The sequence below is a fragment of the Bombina bombina genome, chromosome 1 (assembly GCF_027579735.1).
Source record: "Bombina bombina isolate aBomBom1 chromosome 1, aBomBom1.pri, whole genome shotgun sequence".
Taxonomy (NCBI): Eukaryota; Metazoa; Chordata; class Amphibia; order Anura; family Bombinatoridae; genus Bombina; species Bombina bombina.
Window position 1 is genome coordinate 1,056,004,162 of NC_069499.1, and position 22,163 is coordinate 1,056,026,324.

At 38.7% G+C, this 22,163-nt stretch overlaps 1 protein-coding gene across 1 annotated transcript in view; it reads left to right on the forward strand.

Annotated features, from left to right (window-relative positions):
• Positions 1 to 22,163, forward strand: part of PTGIS (prostaglandin I2 synthase) — a 197,347-nt gene that overhangs the window by 35,926 nt on the left and 139,258 nt on the right. Inside the window, 2 exon segments of the mRNA XM_053716906.1 lie at positions 15,685 to 15,786; positions 15,788 to 15,864. Of these exon segments, the coding sequence (XP_053572881.1) occupies positions 15,685 to 15,786; positions 15,788 to 15,864 (179 nt within the window).

Consider the following 22,163-nt stretch of genomic DNA (forward strand, 5'->3'; position numbering starts at 1 on the left):
TTAACCCCTAAACCGCCGCTCCCGGAGCCCGCCGCAACTAAATAAAGTGTTTAACCCCTAAACCGCCGCACCCGGAGCCCACCGCCACCTACATTATACTTATTAACCCCTAATCTGCCCCCCCTACACCGCCGCCACCTACATTATACTTATTAACCTCTAAACCGCCGCTCCCGGAGCCCGCCACATCTAAATAAAGTGTTTAACCCCTAAACCGCCTCTCCCGGAGCCCACCGCCACCTACATTATACTTATTAACCCCTAATCTGCCCCCCACACCGCCGCCACTATATTATTTTCTTAACCCCTAATCTGCCCCCCCCTACACTGCCGCCACTATATTAAATTTATTAACCCCTAATCTGCCCCCCCTACACCGCCGCCACTATATTAAATTATTAACCCCTAATCTGCCCCCCCATCACGCCGCCACTATATTAAATTTATCAACCCCTAATCTGCCCCCCCTACAACCGCTGCCACTATATTATGTATTAACCCCTAAACATAAGTCTAACCCTAACCCTAACACCCCCTTAACTTAACTATAATTTAAATAAATCTAAATAAATATTCCTAGCATTAAATAAATTATTCCTATTTAAAACGAAATACTTATCTATAAAACCCTATCTAAACCCTAAGATAGCTACAAATAACTAAAGTTTACATTGTAGCTATCATAGGGTTTATTTTTATTTTACAGGCAACTTTGTATTTATTTTAACTAGGTACAATAGTTATTAAATAGTTATGAACTATTTAATAACTTCCTAGTTAAAATAAATACCAAATATACCTGTAAAATAAAACCTAACCTGAGTTACAATTACACCTAACACTACCACTATAATTAAATTAATTCCCTAAATTAACTAAAATTAACTAAAATTAAATAAAATTATCTAAAGTACAAAAACAAACAAACACTAAATTACAGAAAATAATAAAATAATTACAAGATTTTTAAAACTAATTACACCTAATCTAATCCCCTAACAAAATAAAAAAGCCCCCAAAATAAAAAAAAAAGCCCTACCCTACACTAAAATACAAATAGCCTTAAAAGGGCCTTTCGGGGCATTGCCCAAAGTAATCAGCTCTTTTAACCTGTAAAAAAAAATTACAACCCCCCCAACATTAAAAACCCACCACCCACCCAACCGACCCTACTCTAAAACCCACCCCAATCCCCCCCTTAAAAAAACCTAACACTAACCCCTTGAAGATCACCCTACCTTGAGACGTCTTCACCAAACGGGGCCGAAGTCCTCAACGAAGCCGGGCAAAGTGGTCCTCCAGATGGGCAGAAGTCTTCATCCAAGCCGGGCAGAAGAGTTCCTCCAGACCGGCAGAAGTCTTCATCCAGGCGGCATCTTCTATCTTCATCCATCCGACGCAGAGAGTGGGTCCATTTTCAAGACATCCGACGCAGAGACACCCTCTTCATCCGGAGTCTTCTTCAACAATGACGGGTGCTTTAAGTGACATCATCCAAGATGGCATCCCATTAATTCCGATTGGCTGATAGAATTCTATCAGCCAATCGGAATTAAGGTAGGAAAAATCCTATTATTTGATGGCAATCAGCCCAATAGGATTGAACTTCAATCCTATTGGCTGATCTAATCAGCCAATTGGATTGAGCTCGCATTCAATCAGCCAATAGGATTGAGCTTGCATTCTATTGGCTGGATTGGATTCAGCCAATAGGATTGAAGTTCAATCCTATTGGCCGATTGCATTAACCAATAGAATTTTTCCTACCTTAATTCCGATTGGCTGATAGAATTCTATCAGCCAATCGGACTTGAAGGGACGCCATCTTGGATGACGTCACTTAAAGGACCCGTCATTGTTGAAGAAGACTCCGGATGTCTTGAAGATGGACCCGCTCTGCGCCGGATGGATGAAGATAGAAGATGCCGCCTGGATGAAGACTTCTGCCCGTCTGGAGGACCTCTTCTGCCCGGCTTGGATGAAGAATTCTGCCTGTCTGGAGGACCACTTCGCTCGGCTTCGTTGAGGACTTCGGCCCGGTTGGGTGAAGACGTGTCAAGGTAGGGTGATCTTCAAGGGATTAGTGTTAGGTTTTTTTAAGGGGGGATTGGGTGGGTTTTAGAGTAGGGTTGGTTGGGTGGGTTGTAATTTTTTTTTTACAGGTAAAAGAGCTGATTACTTTGGGGCAATGACCCGCAAAAGGCCCTTTTAAGGGCTATTTGTAATTTAGTGTAGGGTAGGGCTTTTTTTTATTTTGGGGGCTTTTTATTTTGTTAGGGGATCAGTAGGTGTAATTAGTTTAAAAATATTGTAACTATTTTATTATTTTCTGTAATTTAGTGTTTGTTTTTTTTGTACTTTAATTTTATTTAATTTTATTCAATTGTAGTTAATTTAGGGAATTAATTTAATTATAATGGTAGTGTTAGGTGTAATTGTAACTTAGGTTCGGTTTTATTTTACAGGTATATTTGTATTTATTTTAACTATGAATTTATTAAATAGTTAATAACTATTTAATAACTATTGTACCTAGTTAAAATAAATACAAAGTTGCCTGTAAAATAAAAATAAACCCTAAGATAGCTACAATGTAACTATTAGTTATTTTGTAGCTATCTTAGGGTTTATTTTATACCTAAGTATTTAGTTTTAAATAGGAATAATTTATTTAATGCTAGGAATATTTATTTAGATTTATTTAAATATATTTAAGTTATGGGGTGTTAGGGTTAGGGTTAGACTTAGGTTTAGGGGTTAATACATTTAATATAGTGACGGCGGTGTAGGGGGGGCAGATTAGGGGTTAATAAATTTAATATAGTGGTGGTGGTGTAGGAGGGGGGGCAGATTAGGGGTTAATAAGTATAATGTAGGTGGCAGTGGGCTCCGGGAGCGGCGGTTTAGGGGTTAAACAATTTATTTAGTTGCTGTGGGCTCCGGGAGTGGCGGTTTAGGGGGTAAACAATTTATTTAGTTGCAGTGGGCTCCGGAAGCGGAGGTTTAGGGAGTAAACAATTTATTTAGTTGCGGTGGGCTCCGGGAGCGGCGGTTTAGGGGGTAAACTGTATAGTATAGTGTGGGTGTTTAGTGACAGGGTACCAAGAAAGCTATAAAAAAGCCGAAGAGCAGCAAGATCGATGACTGTTAGTTAACAGTCTGCTGCTCATCGCCCCGTACTTGGTGCGCGGCTTTTTGACAGCTTTTTTGATAATTTTGGAGAGCGTATTCAGGTCCGCGGCAGCGATGTTAGGCAATTTTAGGTGAGCGTATTGGTGCCGTCAAATGCAGGTAAGTTGACGGCTTAATAAATAGATGCCTAAACATTTTATCTCAGAGAGCTTGCTGAAATCTGTTTCTCTGCTACAAGTTAGTAAGAGCAACTGACAGGTTACAGTATCCCAAGGTAAATAAAAACGTTTTCTAATTGTAAGTTTAAACCTTTAGAAGCATGTGTGGGAATCTCATTCAGTGTACAGCTTGCCATATGTTTGTATCGCTAAAGCAGCCACTACATGGATCATATCTCTGTGTCAAATGTGAACATATTGTCTCTCTAGAAGCACATTGAGTACTGAAGGAACAAATTGCAACACTGTGTGATATTCAGACACTTGAAAGGGAAATCGATATGACTAAACAGGCTATACATGGTTCTAGCACTCGGGATGGACGAGATTCAGGGAAATAGCTGGGTCACAGTTCGAAGTGGAAGTAGGAGTAAGCGGAAGAGACAGGCCAGTTCTGAGCTGGTACACCCTAATAGACTTGCCAGATTGATTGAACATGTTGAGGATATTGTTTCAGGTTTGGCAATGTCAGAGAGGGCTGTTCTGCTTAACAATCCAGTGAGCAGTTCTGCAGTAACAGAAGAGGGGCATACAAGTCTGGGCCCAAGACAGATATTGGTCGTAGGAGACTCTATTATAAGGAAGGTAAATATGGTAATTTGTCTTCCAGATCCCTTAAAATGAACATGGTTATAAAATGGTTATAAAAGTAAAAGAAATAAATCCAAGCCAATGTGAAAAAATGTAGGGATTTTAAATTGTTCAAAGAAAATAGTATGGGCTCATCATTCAAAATATTTAAGGAATGTAACAAAGCATGCAAAAGAGCAATCAAATTAGCCAAAAATTAAAAAGAAAGAGCTATTGCAAAGGGTTAAGACAAATCCGAAAAGGATTTTATTGAAAAATAAATGGCAAAAAAACTAATAAGGAAAATATAGGCAAATTAAAGTATTAGAAAGGGTGGCATTTTTTGTTGCAGTGACTGTGGAAAGCTTGAGGTGCTAAACCATTTCTTTTCTTCAGTATACACCAATAGGAGAAACAAACTAGAACATAAAATCCCATAGCAATAACTGGGTTATCTCTCGATGACATAAGGAAAAATGCTTGATAATAAAAAAAGGTATATAAAGCTCCTGGTGAACACACCAAAGGGTTGTAAGGGAACTTCATGGCTGAAGTACTGTTATGGCTAAAAAACTGCTCTTAATTTTTCAAGACCCAGGACTGGCGTAAAGCTGATGTGGAGCCACTTTTTAAAAAGGGAAACAGGCTGATGCAGGTAGCTATAGGTTAGTAAGCCTGACATCCATAGTTGTGAAGATACTGAAAAGGATAATAAGAGATTGTATTCAAGAGTATATTCAAGGAAACAAGATTACAAGTTCAATAAAGTATGGTTTTATAAGTAATAGATCATGTCAAATAAAACTCATTCAATTCTAATAGGAAGTAAGCACAAACTATAGATAAAGGTGAATCAGTTGATTTAGGAACAGCCCAGGGAATAGCTCAAAATCTTAGCTCATGGATAAATAACTGAATAAAAGACAGGGAGCAATGTTGTGTAGTAAATGGATCATAGTCAGATTGGAGAAAACTAAGTAATTAGTGGGGTCCCCCAGGGATTGGTACTGGGCCCTATTCTTTTTTAATATTTTTATAAATGACTTGGAGGAAGGGTTAAATAGCAACATCTCTATTTTTGCAGATGATGCCAAGCTGTGTAAGGTGACTAGGTCAGTGTAGGATGTAACTGCTTTAAAAGGGGATTTACAAAAAATGGAGGAATGGGCTGGTATATGGCAAATGAGATTTAATATTCCTAAATGTAAGGTTCTACATTTTAGACGTCAAAATATGCAGGCTACCTATTATTTAATTTGGACAAGACTTAGCAAAACCGAGGAGGAAAATTATTTAAGTGTACTTATAGATAGCAAGCTAAAATGAGTGTTCAATGTGAGGCAGCAGCTTCTAAGGCTTATGAGATCTTAGCATGTATTAAAAGAGGCATAGATGCAAGGGAAGAAAGCACATTTCTGCCTCTATGCAAATCTTTGGTAAGGCCTCACTTTGTGTATGGACTGCAGTTCTGGGACCAATTTTAAAAAGGGACATTGCAGAATTAGAAAAAGCTTAGAGAAGGGCCATACAACTAATAAGGAAATTGATGATTTAAACGATGAAGAGAGGTTAGCCAATATGGGTCTACTTATTCTAGAAAAAAAGGTGCTTGCAAGGTGATATGATTACTTTATACAAATATATTCAAGGCCAATATACAGAGTTAATGGAAAAGCTGTTTATTCCAGGGTGTTTGTCTTTGACACAAGGTGACAATTTAAGGCTAGAGCACTGGTTTTAAAACCTGTCCTCAGGCCTCCCTAGCAGGCCACATTTTGAGGATATCTGAACTGGAGCTCAGGTGAAATAATCAGCTGATTAGTAAACATGTTTATTAACCTGCTCTCATCCAAGGTAATCCTGAAAACCTGACCTGTTGGGGAGGCTTGAGGACAGGTTTGAAAACCAGAGCTCTAACCTTAAATTTTTAATCTCCAGCAACATAAACGTTTGTTCATGGAAAGAGCAATCAAATTGTGAAGCATCTTGCCTAAGGAGGTAGTGTTTGCCAATACCTTAGATAAATTTAAAAATGGTTTAGATATGATTGGTTGTGTTAATGGGTCAGCTTCCTATTTGTTTAGTGTAAGTTCAATTGTCAGCTTCTTTAGTGTAAATCAGGTAGTCTCTGAATAGGTTGAACTTGATGGACTTCTGTCTTCCTTCAAACTCATCTACTATGGATCTTAATATGTCTATTTTTACACCTGTCACACAAAAGTAAAATCTGCATTTTTAGATTAAATCATGGTCAGACCAAGCTAGGCGAGCTCATGGCCCATTTGTGGTTCTGTACCCTGGGTAGCACTTGCTGATTGGTGGCTACATTTAGCCACCAATCAGCAAGCAATACCCAGGTTCTGAACCAAAAAATGGGCTGGCTCCTAAGCTTGCATTCCTGATTATAATGGGCTATGAAAGTTAATTATAATTAGTATCGTGAGTTTGTTAGATAACTATATATGAAAACTAACATGTTTTGTTAAGAATACACCCCTTGTTAAACACTCAAAAATACAGATTAATCATTTTGAGATCAGATGATCTGACAATCATCTCAAACTTATGTCATAGTTACCCTGCAAGATAATATTCTCATTGTGGTGTGGTTTAAGTTATATGACTGAGTAACTAAAAATATATTATAGACTATTAATAGTAAATCGTCAGATGGTAATTGTATTTTGATGTCTTATTATGCAAACACAATGGGCTCTATTTAACAAGCTCCGTATGGAGCTTGAGGGCCCCTGTTTCTGGCGGTCACAAAGACCCCTGCTCCATAACCTGTCTGCCTGCTCTGAGCAGGCGGACAGACATCACAACAATACAACCCGATCGAGTACGATCGGGGTTGATTGACACCCCCTGCTGGCGCCTATTGGCCACAGTCTGCAGGGGGGCGGCGTTTACACCAGCAGCTCTTGTTAGCTGCTGGTGCAATGCGGAATACGGCGAGCGTAGTGCTCGCCGTATTCAGCGAGGTCTGTCGGACCTGATCCGCACTGTCGGATCAGGTCCGACAGACCTTCATAACTAGAGGCCTTTGAATAAAATTTGCTTTGCTAACAAAAGCTAAATATGATTTGGGATAAAACATCAGTATTTTCATATTATTTAAAATATCTGAAATATTTTAATCATTTTAATATTCATGCAAAATATGTGTATCCTAATTTTTATTAAATATTTGGCAGAAGTAGGATGGTGTACAAATAAATAACAAACTGACATTAACCCTATTATCTTATATAAATATTAGTGACTTTGAAAAAATAAATACAGCTAAAGAATACAATATATATGTACAAACACACAATCATATATCTTACTTAACCGACAGGGAGTTTTACTCCAGCTAATAGGAACAAAACAGTCAAAATTGAAATGTGTCTGAATTTGTTTCAGTTTCAAATTGTAATACACAACAATGATTCTTAGATGCTGGTGAGATTGCCTAGGGGCCTCATAGTGATGGTGAGATCATCTTCGAAAAATTCATTGAGCATTGCTTCACTTATCTGAGAAGTGAATGATTATTGAATGTAATGGAGTATAAAGGGATATTTTAACACATTTTTCTTTCATATTTTAGATACAGCATGTAAACAACTTTCCAATTTACTTCTGTTATCTAATTTGCTTTGTTTCTTTTGGTATCCTTTGTTGCAAAACATACATTGGTAGGCTCAGTAGAAGAAAAGCTCTACTGGGAACTAGCTGTTGATTGGTTGCTCCACATAAATGCCTCTTGTCAGTGGCTGACCTTTTATTTTTTGCTAGCTCCAACTAGTACAATTCTGCTCATTCAACAAAGAATACCAAGAGAATATAGCAAACTTGATAATGGAAGTAAACTGGAAAGTTGTTTAAAATTGCATGCTCTATCTGAATCATGAAAGAAATAAAATTAGTTTTACGTCCCTTTAACATGCAAATCATGGCTGTGACGAGGGACAGGTACAACACTTTAAGATCTCTGCCTTTTTTTAAGTAGAAATGTTACTACTTTTTTCTGCAGTATATTAGGCGCACACACAGGTTGTATTGATCTATACCACTGTTTTAGTGATATATGTATATCATAATTGCAGAACATGTCAGGCTATGCGCATTGCATCTGCATTCAAACATTGTGACCTATAAGAGAACCAGCAGTGGTTTGTATCTTGGTAACCATGGGGATAATTTTCTAGACCTGAACAAAATATTATCAGTGGCACAATGTATAGAAAGAGACAGTTGCTTGTTGTACACATGCACTGCACATTGCTTTAAAAATGGTGACACATTGGCATTAAAACATTCACTTAAAAGGTGCTTATGCTTATATTATAGAGGGAGAAAAAATCCAAAGGGGGGTATTTTCCCCTCCGGACACACATGTTGGCAGCAATTGATTGAAGTTTGACTGCTATGCCGTTTAATGTTTCTGATGGTTTTGACGGAATAAGATCATCAAATTTAGAAACCAGTTACTTTTTTTAAAAGGGACAGTCTAGTCAAAATTAAACTTTCATTACATTTTAAACAACTTTCCAATTTACTTTTATCATTAAATTTGCTTTGTTCTTAGTATTCTATGTTAAAAACTAAAGCTACGTAGGCTGCTCATTTACTACTTTGTAAGCCCTTGAAGGCATTCTCTTATCTCATTGCATTGCACAGTTTTTACAGCTAGCCAGCACTAGTTCATGTGTCCATATAGATAACATTGTGCTCACTCCTGTGGAATTACCTAGGAGTCAGTACTGATTCGCTAAAATACAAGTCTGTCAAAAGAACTGAAATAAGGGGGCAGCCTTCGGAGGCTTAGATACAAGGTTAAAAAAGGTTTAAAAAAAGTTTATTAATAAAACCATGTTGGTTATGCAAAACTGTGGAATGGGGAAATCTATCTATTTAAACAATAAAAAATCTGAAATAAACTGTCTCTTTAAGGATCTGGTTAATTTGATCATAAGCATAAAGATAGGAACAGTAAATACCTTTGGATTTTTATCTAAAATATTTAATTAATAATTTAGCTCTGAAAATTGTGGACTATCTAGTTCTCAGAGCTGGAAATGCACATTGCAAAATTCTCACCGTTAATTCTGTTCTTTAGCTTTCCCTAAATTACTTTAGCAGATAACAACTGGAAAACAGTGCACTCTATTAACTTACGGCTAGATTTAGAGTTCTGCGGCCAAAGGGGTGCGTTAGCTACGCATTGCTTTTTTCCCCCCGCACCTTTTAAATACTGCTGGTATTTAGAGTTCACAGAATGGCTGCCATTAGGCTCCAAAAAGGGAGCGTAGAGCATAATTTAACCGCACTGCCAACTCTCAATAACCATCAGTGCTTACGGACGCGGCCAGCTTCAAAAACCTGCTCGTGCACGATTCCCCCATAGGAAACAATGGGGCAGTTTGAGCTGAAAAAAACACCTGCAAAAAAGCAGCGTTCAGCTCCTAACGCAGCCCCATTGTTTCCTATGGGGAAACACTTCCTAAGTCTGCACCTAACACACTAACATGTACCCCGAGTCTAAACACCCCTAACCTTACACTTATTAACCCCAAATCTGCCGCCCCCAGCTATCGCTGACCCCTGCATTATACTATGAACCCCTAATCTGCCGCTCCGTACACCGCTGCAAACCTACGTTATCCCTATGAACCCCTAATCTGCTGCCCCTAACCCCCCCGCCGACCCCTATATTATATTTATTACCCCCTAATCTGTCCCCCCCCCCCAACGTCGCCGCTACCTACCTACAATTATTAACCCCCAATCTGCCGACCTGACCTCACCGCTACTCTAATAAATGTATTAACCCTAAAGCTAAGTCTAACCCTAACACCTCCCCTAAGTTAAATATAATTTTTATCTAACGAAATAAAATAAATATTATTAAATAAATTAAATCCCATTTAAAGCTAAATAGTTACCTGTAAAATAAACCCTAATATAGCTACAATATAAATAATAATTAGTATTGTAGCTATTTTAGGATTAATATTTATTTTACAGGCAACTTTGTATTTATTTTAAACCAGGTACAATAGCATATTAAATAGTTAATAACTAATTAATAGCTACCTAGTTAAAATAAATAAAAATTACCTGTAAAATAAATCCTAACCTAAGTTTACAATTAAACCTAACACTACACTATCCATAAATTTAATTAAATAAACTACCTACATGTATCTACAATTAAACCTAACACTACACTATCAATAAATAAATTAAATACAATAACCTACAAATAAATACAAATAAATACACTAACTAAAGTACAAAAAATAAAAAAAGAACTAAGTTACAAAAAATAAAAAAAGAACTAAGTTACACAAAATAAAAAAAAAATTTACAAACATTATAAAAATATTACAACAAGGGGTGAACTTCCGGGCGGGCGGCCATCTATGGACGCAAAACTGTTAGCTGCTCACCACTTTCCTACTGAAATCATAGCAAACAGCAAGATAAAACCAGTATTTGGGCTTCAAACTGTCAGAAGTAAGACTGTAAAAAGTTTAATCTTCCATTTGATGCACTCCCTTCTTAGGATCGTGCTGCACTTACTTTTCCGGAGCAGTATTAAGGCTGAGGCCTTCTCAAACCCCCCCCCCCCAGTGACTCCCAAACGGGTACCCACTGCCGTGCATCCCCTTCTGTGGCTGTTTAATAAATAAGTATTTAACACATTCATCATGGATCCTGATACTGCTGAGGGCTTTCTTGGGGGAGCTGCGACACTTACTAGCTGACTACCTCGGGGCTGTTGAGGAATCGCTCTCAGCATCGTTGGGCACTATATGGCGGCTGCTCCGCTCAGGAACCTAACATACCCAAGCTTGATCCTGAGGAGCGCAGTAGAGAAGCTGACAAAGAGCCCCAAAGTTTACTTCCCATAACTCACAACACTCCGATCAAGCCGGTTTCAACGGATGTGATCTTTGCAACCTGGAAAGAAGGAACAGCCCATGCCGCTACTGCTAAGTATGCCCAAGGACATTGTAAGTACTGACAGACCTGGCTCCGCTGGCCCCAAACGAGGAGTCCCAACCACGTACCTGAAACGAACCTGCAGCTGCTGGGGGACAGCGGAATAGAAGTGGACTCATAGGGCTGGAGTGGTTGGCACCTGAGGAGGTGGTTCATTCCGGCCCATATGCTCCAAGCCTCGGGTCACACCTCAGAGACAGGGTGAGAGAGGAACTTTGTTCTGGCTCTGACAACCGGAGATATTTGGAAACGGGAGCGGATTCCGGAAACATGGACAGTGTATCCTCCTCCCACTAGTTTTCAAATGTCAGGACATGATCGCCATGGTGAGGGTAAGAAAGCTATGAAAACCAAGACTGCCTTGCTTTTTACTATAATGCCACACTGGCCCCGAGGCAGTCATGAAACCTCAACCAATATTCGCTTCAGTTTCAGCTAAGATGAAAAACGGCCCTCTCATACTATGTTCCCAAAACCACGGGAAATAGTATTCAGGCTGAAGGAACATTGACTTTATGACGATTATGGTATCTGAGACATAGGTCGATGCTTGCACGCTATTTGCATCTTACTTAATTGATATATTTCTCAGGTCTGGGACTCGTGTGCCTGCCAATAGTTATTTATATTTAAAGTTTTTCTCGTCTTAGACTACTATGTTTTGTAGTCCAGTGTTCTTATGTACAGACTTCTCCACCCTTATTCAATAAACTTAGGTATTAGTATATTATTACTTTAGACAAGGGAATTGATGTATATCAGGCAGCCACTAGCATCACTCAATATCTCTGCTTTTTTTTTTTTTTTTTGTAGTGAATATGAAAAGCTATTGGGAGTTTTTGATGTTTGGGCTCACCCATGTTTTAATCATGGGTATGTGCGTAAGTAATGTTACTGTTAGCCCCACCCCAGGGAATTCGAATTTGGACTGTATGTTATTATCCTAGACAAGGGACTCAATATATTCCCGTTTTCCACTCACATCTCATAATTTTTAGTCTTTTATAAGGAATTTGCTCTCATGTAACTCAGACATCCTAATTGCTAGCTTAATCCCCCCACAGAAGTTGTACACACCATATGTAATTCCCTCTGGTGTTTTAGTTCCATGCTGAACTTAGATGTGGGAGAGACTTCATCTAATACAGCTCTGTCATCTATTATTTACATTATCACCAAAAGACAATAGTGTACACGCCTGGCAAGTCCTTCTATTGACCCACCCTGTTCCCATAAAACTTCCTCTCAATACAGAGAAGCCCTGATATCTAATATTCAAGACCCTAATACCTAAGGTTTATGGGGCAGAGTTAATTATAAAATATAAAAAATTAAAAAATTGTTACATGGAGACATTTATATATATTGGCATATATATTACTCAGTCTGAAGCTCATTAGTATTCTCATGCAATATCTATGTTTCTGTGAATGCTCCTATACCTTGATATGCTATAATGTTTACTTATACTTTAACATATATATCTTTCAGACTGAAAGCTGATAATATTCTCATGCAATATGTACATCTCTGTGCATTTTCCTATGCCTTAATATGATATAATCTCTTACCAAATAATCTCATATGTTGTACTACTTGAAAATCGTAATCTTTTAAACACATACTGTATATACTGTACAACAATTCTTTTTGTAAATTATTTCATACATTGTATTATTTAAAAAATTCAATAAAAAAATTATGTAAAAAAAAAAACAAAAAAACATCAGTAGCTTAAAAAAAAAAAAAAAAAAAAAAAAAAAAAATATTACAACAATTTTAAGCTAATTACACCTACTCTAAGCCCCCTAATAAAATAACAAAGCCCCCAAAATAAAAAAATGCCCTACCCTATTTTAAAATAAAAATTGAAAAGCTCTTTTACCTTACCAGCCCTTAAAAGGGCCTTTTGCGGGGCATGCCCCAAAGAATTCTGGCTCTTTGCCTGTAAAAAAAACATACAATTCCCCCCCCCCAACATTACAACCCACCACCCACATACCCCTTATCTAACCCAAACCCCCCTTAAATAAACTTAACACTAAGCCCCTGAAGATCTTCCTCCTTATCTTCACCACGCCCGGGTATCACCGATCCGTCCAGAAGGAGGCTCAGAAGTCTTCATCCTATCCGGGGCTGAAGAGGTCCATCATCCGGCTGAAGTCTTTATCCAAGCGGAGGGCTGAAGAGGTCCATCATCGGGCTGAAGTCTTTATCCAAGTGGGGGCTGAAGAGGTCCATCATCGGGCTGAAGAGGTCCATCATCCGGGTGAAGTCTTTATCCAAGCGGGGGCTGAAGAGGTCCATCATCCGGCTGAAGACGTCTATCAAGCGGCATCTTCAATCTTCTTTCTTCGGGATCCATCTTCATCCCGCCGACGCGGAACATCCATCCTGGCCGATGACTTCCCGACGAATGACGGTTCCTTTAAGGGACGTCATCCAAGATGGCGTCCCTCGAATTCCGATTGGCTGATAGGATTCTATCAGCCAATCGGAATTAAGGTAGGAAAATTCTGATTGGCTGATGGAATCAGCCAATCAGATTCAAGTTCAATCTGATTGGCTGATTGAAGATGCCGTTGATAGAAGACTTCATCCGGATCATGGACCTCTTCAGCCCCGCTTGGATAAAGACTTTCAGCCGGATGATGGACCTCTTCAGCCCGATGATAGACCTCTTCAGCCCCTGCTTGGATAAAGACTTCAGCCTGATATGGACCTCTTCAGCCCCCGCTGGATAAAGACTTCAGCCGGATGATGGACCTCTTCAGCCCCGGATAGGATGAAGACTTCGGAGCCTCTTCTGGACGGATCGGTGATACCCAGCGTGGTAAAGATAAGGTAGGAAGATCTTCAGGGGCTTAGTGTTAGGTTTATTTAAGGGGGGTTTGGGTTAGATTAGGGGTATGTGGGGTGGTGGGTTGTAATGTTGGGGGGGGTATTGTATGTTTTTTTTACAGGCAAAAGAGCAGAATTCTTTGGGGCATGCCCCGCAAAAGGCCCTTTTAAGGGCTGGTAAGGTAAAAGAGCTTTTCAATTTTTATTTTAGAATAGGGGGTAGGACATTTTTTTATTTTGGTGGGCTTTGTTATTTTTATTAGGGGGCTTAGAGTAGGTGTAATTAGCTTAAAATTGTTGTAATATTTTTATAATGTTTGTAAATTAATTTTTTATTTTTTGTAACTTAGTTCTTTTTTTATTTTTTGTAACTTAGTTCTTTTTTTATTTTTTGTACTTTAGTTAGTGTATTTATTTCTATTTATTTGTAGGTATTTGTATTTAATTTATTTATTGATAGTGTAGTGTTAGGTTTAATTGTAGATAATTGTAGGTAGTTTATCTAATTAATTTACTGATAGTGTAGTGTTAGGTTTAATTGTAACTTAGGTTAGGATTTATTTTACAGGTAATTTTTTATTTATTTTAACTAGGTAGCTATTAATTAGTTATTAACTATTGAATAGCTATTGTACCTGATTAAAAATAAATACAAAGTTTGCCTGTAAAATAAATATTAATCCTAAAATAGCTACAATATAATTATTATTTATATTGTAGCTATATTAGGGTTTATTTTACAGGTAAGTATTTAGCTTTAAATAGGTAAATAATTTATTTAATAAGAAATAATTTATTTCGTTAGATTTAAATTATATTTAATTTAGGGGGGTGTTAGGGTTAGGGGTTAGACTTAGCTTTAGGGGTTAATACATTTATTAGAGTAGCGGCGAGGTCCGGTCGGCAGATTAGGGTTAATACTTGAAGTTAGGTGTCGGCGATGTTAGGGGAGGGCAGATTAGGGGGTTAATACTATTTATTATAGGGTTTTTTGAGGCGGGAGTGAGGCGGATAGGAGTTAATAACTTTATTATAGTAGCGGTGAGGTCCGGTCGGGAGATTAGGGGTTAATAATTGTAGGTAGGTGGCGGCGACGTTGGGGGGGGGCAGATTAGGGGTTAATGAATGTAATATAGGGGTCGGCGGTGTTAGGGGCAGCAGATTAGGGGTACATAGGGATAACGTAGGTTGCGGCGGTGTGCGGTCGGCAGATTAGGGGTTAAAAAAATGTATTAGAGTGGCGGCAATGTGGGGGGGGGCCTCGGTTTAGGGGGTACATAGGTAGTTTATGGGTGTTAGTGTACTTTAGAGCACAGTAGTTAAGAGCTTTATGAACCGGCGTTAGCCCAGAAAGCTCTTAACCTCCTGGCTTTTCTCTGCGGCTGGAGTCTTGTCGTTAGATTTCTAACGCTCACTTCAGCCAAGACTCTAAATACCAGCGTTAGAAAGATCCCATTGAAAAGATAGGGATACGCAATATGGCGTAGGGGGATCTGCGGTATGGAAAAGTCGCGAGCTGGAAAGTGAGCGGTTAGACCCTTACCTACACGACTCTAAATACCAGCGGTAGCCCAAAACCAGCGTTAACGCAGAACTCTAGAATCTAGGCAATAATGAGTAGGACTAGCCTTGTCAGCTGCAGACTCAAACTCACATTGGGCTCCTCCAAATAATGGGGGTAGTTTGGGTATGAAAAAACTATTGCAGTAAACAAGAAATACATTTGTTTTTATCGTTTTTTTTAGATTTGCCATTCTATAGCAAGACAACAAAAATGTCCTGTAATTACAAGATAAGATATTTTTGAGGCATGTACCACTTGCCTACTGTGTTTTTGCCTGTGCATCATTTATGTATTGCATTATTATGATTTACATAAAAACAACTTAAAACAATAGAATTTTTTTTTCTAAATCTATTTTGCCAGGTCCAAGCTGCCGGGAAATTCATAACTGTCCTATTGGATCCTCATTCATATGATACTGTTGTATGGGAGTCAAGCAGCAAGCTCGATTTTGGAAAATATGCAAAAAATGCTAATGGAGAGGATGTTTGATGTTACATTGCCAGATTATGACCCTGCTGAAGAAAAGGCCATGATGAAGATGTGCGTATCTGGTAAAAGAGCTAAGAAATGTCTAAATAAATGATATATGTATATATACTTTAGTGTTTTCATTTGACAGAATCATAGAATTCAATATCAGATCCCAGACCCCTAAAGAATTGTAAAAAATATAAACATTAGAGTTAATAATCAGAAATTGTTAAATGCACATATACTAAAAGAGTGTTCTAAAATGTAAAATATATCTTATAACCATATAGAGCCATTTATATTTATTTTATATGTGCATCAGAAATCAATCACTTCATACAAGTGAAGCGCTATTTATTGCTCTCTCTTCTGATAGCACTCGTATTACAAGTTGAAAGTAAAAAGTTTTCGTTAGCACACTAACTCAATGCGTGCAAAATTTCACATAGCAGAATATGTTCTATTTATTCATAAATACATATTTGTACATAGCTCACACGCTAACTGGTGCTCAAATCAAACTTTTGACGCTAGATGGGTTCGTCCGTGTATTACAAATTGAAAGTGAAATGTTAGAGCACGAGCGAACCCAATTAACACTAACTTCAGAAGTTCGGATATATCAACCATGTTAACTTCTTCTCCCCATAGACTTCAATGGAGTGAGCTTAAAAAAATAAAAACCTAACGTATTAACCTGACACCATGTAAGACCTTCAATGCTTAAGCTGAAGGAGTGTATTAAATATTTTACATTCCATATCCTATAATATAAAAGGCCAAGTGTGTTTGTCCAAAACTGTTATGCGCAGTAGAGACTGCCCGTGGACAAACACACCTTTAGGATCCTGACAGCAGAGGTGGTGTGGCGTGGCTGACGGGAGCGCATTGATGGGGGGCGTGGCCAGGTGTGACGAGGGGCATGGCCGAGTGGGTGTTGCGATGGGGGTGTGGTCTGGTGGATGTGGTCTACGGGAGCGTCGTGATGGGGGGCTGGTTGGGTGGGGGCACCGCGATGGGGGCGTGGACAGCCGGGAGTAGCCGTGGCTGCGAGAGAGAGGCAAAAGTGGTAGAGAGAGAGAGACAAATAGAGGGGGAGAGAGAGCCAAAGAGGGGGGAAGAGAGAGAGCCAAAGAGAGGGGGAGAGAGAGAACAAAAGAGAGCAGGAGAGAGCGAGAAAAAGAGAGGGGGCAGAGAGAGAAAAAGAGAGGGGGCAGAGATAGAGAAAAAGAGAGGGGGGAGAGAGAGAACCAAAAGAGGGGGAAGAGAGAGAGCCAAAGAGAAGGGGCAGAGAGAGCAAAAGAGAGGGGGCAGAGAGAGCAAAAGAGAGGGGGAGAGAGAGCAAAAGAGAGGGGGAGTGAAAGAGAAAGCAAAAGAGATGGGGGAGAGAGAGAAAAAGAGAGGGGCAGAGAAAGCAAAAGAGAGGGGGGGCAGAGAGAGCAAAAGAGAGGGGAGAGAGAGCAAAAGAGAGGGGGAGAGAAAGAGAAAGCAAAAGAGAGGGGGGAAGAGAGGGGGCATAGATAGCAAAAGAGAGGGGAGAGAGAGAGCAAAAGAGAGGGGAGAGAGAGCAAAAGAGAGGGGAAAGAGAGAGCAAAAGAGAGGAGAGAGAGAGCAAAAGAGAGGGGAGAGAGAGCAAAAGAGAGGGAGAGAGAGAGAGAGCAAAATAAAGGGGGACAGAGAGAGAGAGAGAGAGCAAAATAGAGTGGGAGAGGGAAAGCAAAAAAGAGGGGGAGAGAGAGCAAAAGACAGGGGGAGAGAGAGCAAAAGAGAGGGGGGAGAGAGAGAGAGAGAGAGAGAGAGAGAGAGCAAAAGAGAGGGGGAGAGAGAGAGAGCAAAAGAGAGGGGGAGAGAGAGAGCAAAGAGAGGTTGGAGAGAGAGAGCAAAAGAGAGGGGGGAGAGAGAGCAAAAGAGAGAGGGGGGGAGAGAGAGCAAATGAGAGGGTGGAGAGAGAGCAAACAAGAGGGGGAGAGAGAGCAAAAGAGAGGGGGAGAGAGAGGGAGGAAAAGAGAGGGGGAGAGAGAGAGCAAAAGAGAGGGGGAGAGAGAGAGCAAAAGAGGGGGGGAGAGAGAGCAAAAGAGAGGAGGAGAGAGAGAGCAAAAGAGAGGGGGAGAGAGAGCCAAAGAGAGGGGGAGAAAGACAGAGAGCAAAAGAAAGGGGGAGGAAGAAAGAGCAAAATAGAGGGGGAGAGGAGAGCAAAATAGAGGGGGAGAGAGAGAGAAAGCAAAAAAGAGTGGGAGAGAGAGCAAAAACAGGTGGGGAGAGAGCAAAAGAGAGGGGGGAGAGAGAGAAAAATAGAGGGGAGAGAGAGCAAAAAGAGAGGAGGGGAAAGACAGAGAGCAAAAGAAAGGGGGAGGAAGAAAGAGCAAAATAGAGGGGGAGAGAGAGCAAAATAGAGGGGGAGAGAGAGAGAAAGCAAAAAAGAGTGGGAGAGAGAGCAAAAACAGGTGGGAGAGAGCAAAAGAGAGGGGGGGAGAGAGAGCTCAAAAGAGAGGGGGGAGAGAGAGCAAAAGAGAGGGGGGGAGAGAGAGAGCAAAAGAGAGGGGGGAGAGAGAGAGCAAAAGAGAGGGGGGAGAGACAGAGCAAAAGAGAGGGGGGAGAGAGAGGCAAAAGAGGAGGGGGGGAGAGAGAGAGCAGAAGAGAGGACAAGAGAGAGAGCAAGGGCTGGGACCCGCTGTACTGCAAGAAATGGCCCGTGTGCACAGGCTTTAGGACTAGTAGATATATATTGTACCAAATATCATCAGATATATGTAGAAATATGTATTTCTGAATAAATAGAACATTCAGTTATCTAAAGAACATTGGAATATGAAATATTCATATTTCATGTCGGGTTAGCGCTAATGAGAATATGTGATCATGTTTGCGCGAGAGTGAGGTGTTTTTCTCCCACTTTTTTTTCTCCATTGACTTCTATAAGGGAATATGTGAACACGCACGCAATATTCTAAGTTTGGGTTTTTGCACTAGCCAAGTTACCTCTAGATCAAAAACAGTTTACTTTCAACTTGTAATCTTAATTCTAGCAGAGTTTTGCTCTAGCGGAAGTGCAAAATACCACTCCACTTGTAGCTTTAAGTAGGTATGAGGGTCTGCGCTAGACTAAATAACAAAGTATCAAACCACTCTTATAACCAGCACCTTCTATGCTGGAAAATAGGATTTGTACAATAAATAAAAGAAAAGAGTGCGCAAATAAATGCTTAAGATACAATAATTGAAAGAATATAAATCACAGGAACAATAAAAGAATAATTTATTTATATGCTAAAAATGAACTCAGACGTCTCTGAGTATGTTACAAATGCTGAAGGCAAACATATAGATATAAAATCACAGTAGTACCAACTGATAAATATGCATATGCATATGCACTAGCAAAAAATCCTATAATCTTACTAATACCACCTTTAGAAATGTAACGGAAAAACAGTTACATAGAAATGTTTTCCATAAAAATGTTAGTTTGAAACTTGTATCACCATATGAACAATGTACTAGTCAATGTCACAATATCTCACATCATATGAGGATTGGGAGTAGATGAAGCGTTATTCACATATACTGTATATATATATATATATATATATATATATATATATATATATATATATATATATATATAATAGGGTGTTGACAGCAACTTCCAGTATTGCCTAGAAAAGGGCTAGTAACAATGATCTGAATTTAAGTAGTTAACAGACCATTGGTGTAGGCAAAAACACAAAATTAAATTGAATATAAAAAGAATATCAGCAATTCCTATCCATCACTAACTAATCCCTGAAAATATGTGGATATACTGCCTTAGCGAAAAAAGACCACCAACATAACAATATAATTATGAATAACAAACCAATGCTCAACGCATCAATACACTGCAAGAGAGGGAACATAAAATAAAGCATTTATTGGAGTTCCAATAGGTATATATATATATATATATATATATATATATATATATGTATGTCACCATAAATGGGTAAATTTGAGTCCTATCATAGTGCACTATGAATACAAAATCCCCTCAGAGAGCTCTCAAACACAAAATATTAAATATTAAATATGCAGTATATGTTAACTAAAAAATCCAAAGTCCTGTTAAATTCACAGGTATAGACTCCAAAGATTCCCAGCACTAAGATAGAGGAATTTGTATCCTATGGTTAAATGTTCCACACAATTTGTATATGTTGAATAGTCAGTGTATGTCTGGATGTTAAAAGGACAACACCCTTGTTCCAACAGATACTTTGATTCCTGTATAGGGACGATATACCAGTGTGTTAGTTTTGCCCTTTTCCTTTTATTGAGGTAAAATGAACCAATAACAGGCATAACAAAACATTTATGTCTCTTTTATGAGTTACAACATTCCTCAGAGACAGTGAAATACATAGAAGCTATCGTCTTAACAAAGAGGACAAAAACAGATTGGTATATGAACAGAGATAAAACAAACTACTGACTGCCAATTTGTCCTTTTCTGACATACCCCTCAATAATTTTTTTCTTTTTTTACTTAAATACAAGGTCCTTACAATGACAAGTCTGTAATTTCTAGCTCTAGTGGGGTCTCGACCGAACTATAACAGGAGTTACCCAAATGCACCATTCCATCACTCAGCCCCCTCTATTCCAACTAGGTGTCGACCACTACCTTGGAGGTCTAGTCTAACTTATTAGGGATATTCGTGAGGTGTGGGGTCTAGAGCATCTAATGTAGTATTCTCAAAATGGAAGTCTGCTGAAGTGTATTACATATTGATGGGAGGGACCAGCGTTAAGAGAGTAAAGGAGGTATTTAGAGCAGGTTATTCTACCTACCTCTACCGATAAACTCGCACTTGATTTAGGCAGGTGGAGTAGGAAAAAAGAAAAGACAAGGGAAAGGGAAGGAAAGGGGGGAGGGCAGAATGGAAAAGCGGAAAGAAGAAGTTTTGCCCTTTTATATATGGCAGTCCCACAGTGTGGCTACAACAATCTTGGTTTGCATAATAAATGCCACTTCTGTGCTTCAACAAAATCCGCTGTAGCGGTTAATACTTGCGGTTCTGAGGGAGTCCCACTGTCGCGGTGCCACACCTCCTAGGTACACCTGTGGATGTCACAAGTAAGGTGTATTTCCCTAGGGTGTTTGTCTCCTCTCTTTTACTTGTGATGATACTTCGTAAACCATACACTTGTGGATGCGTTTCCAAACTCCAGACAACTCCATTCAAGAGTTTCCGTTCTTGAAACTTTCTTGCCTTTGTTGCTCCAGCAAACACTACTGCCAGCTACGCGTGTTTCACCCCTAAGGCTCTGGGGCTTCTTCCGGCTCCAAAAATAATCACATGATCATTGGTATCTTGAGGTTTCTTTTAAGGGAAAAATAACAGAGGAAAACTCCCCCCATTTGGTAGCCTTTGAAATGTGTACTTTGTTGGGGCAAAATGGTAACATTTTATAATAGTAATCAACTGTTACTTAAATGCATATCACTCAATGAAAGTATATACAATAATTTAAACAAGTTAATACAGATAGTTTAGTATTGTAATCTTGCTCCCTTTCTACACAGTGTACAATTTATCAAAATGTATTTTCCTTTGTGCACAATATCTATATAAATAATTGAGGTCAGAACTACAATCCAAATGATCATATGTACATAATCATATGTATACTTTAATAGTTTATATATATGGCAGTGCTGAAGTTTAAAGTATTTTGAAATATTTTGTAAATATTTATTAGATCTCTAATTTATAGCAGATATCATTTAAATTATTATTAATAATATCCATATTCCCTTTCTGAGAAGTGAACTTCAATATGAATTCATACCCTCTCATCTGTAGTAAAAGTATTATGAAACTAAATTATATCTGATATTTTTAAATATATATATATATAAAGAGAAAAAATTAATTCAGCCAAAAACAATGCATAGTTTATTTACTCATTGATTCCTAAAGGGGCAAGTGTTTTTAAATTATAGATCCATTTACATTCATTTTGTAATAATAATTTATCACGATTACCTCCTCTTTCTTTGAGGTCTATTCTTTGTAGACCCCTAAATTTTAGTTCATGCTTGTTGCTGTTATGATTATAGAAAAAATGTCTTGCTACACTGCTAGTGTCAATCAATTTATTTTTAATATCTTTTTTTGTGTTCTTTTATTCTTTCCTTTAGCTCTCAGTAGGTTTTTTCCTACGTAATAACAAGGGCAGCTACAGTAAACTAAATAAACTACTCCTTCACTTTGGCAATTTATGTGTCCCTGAATGTACCATTGTTTACCAAATTTATCAATAAATTTATTGCCAGTGTCATATTTGTACATACTGAACATTCCCTAGGGAGGCAAACACCCTAGGGA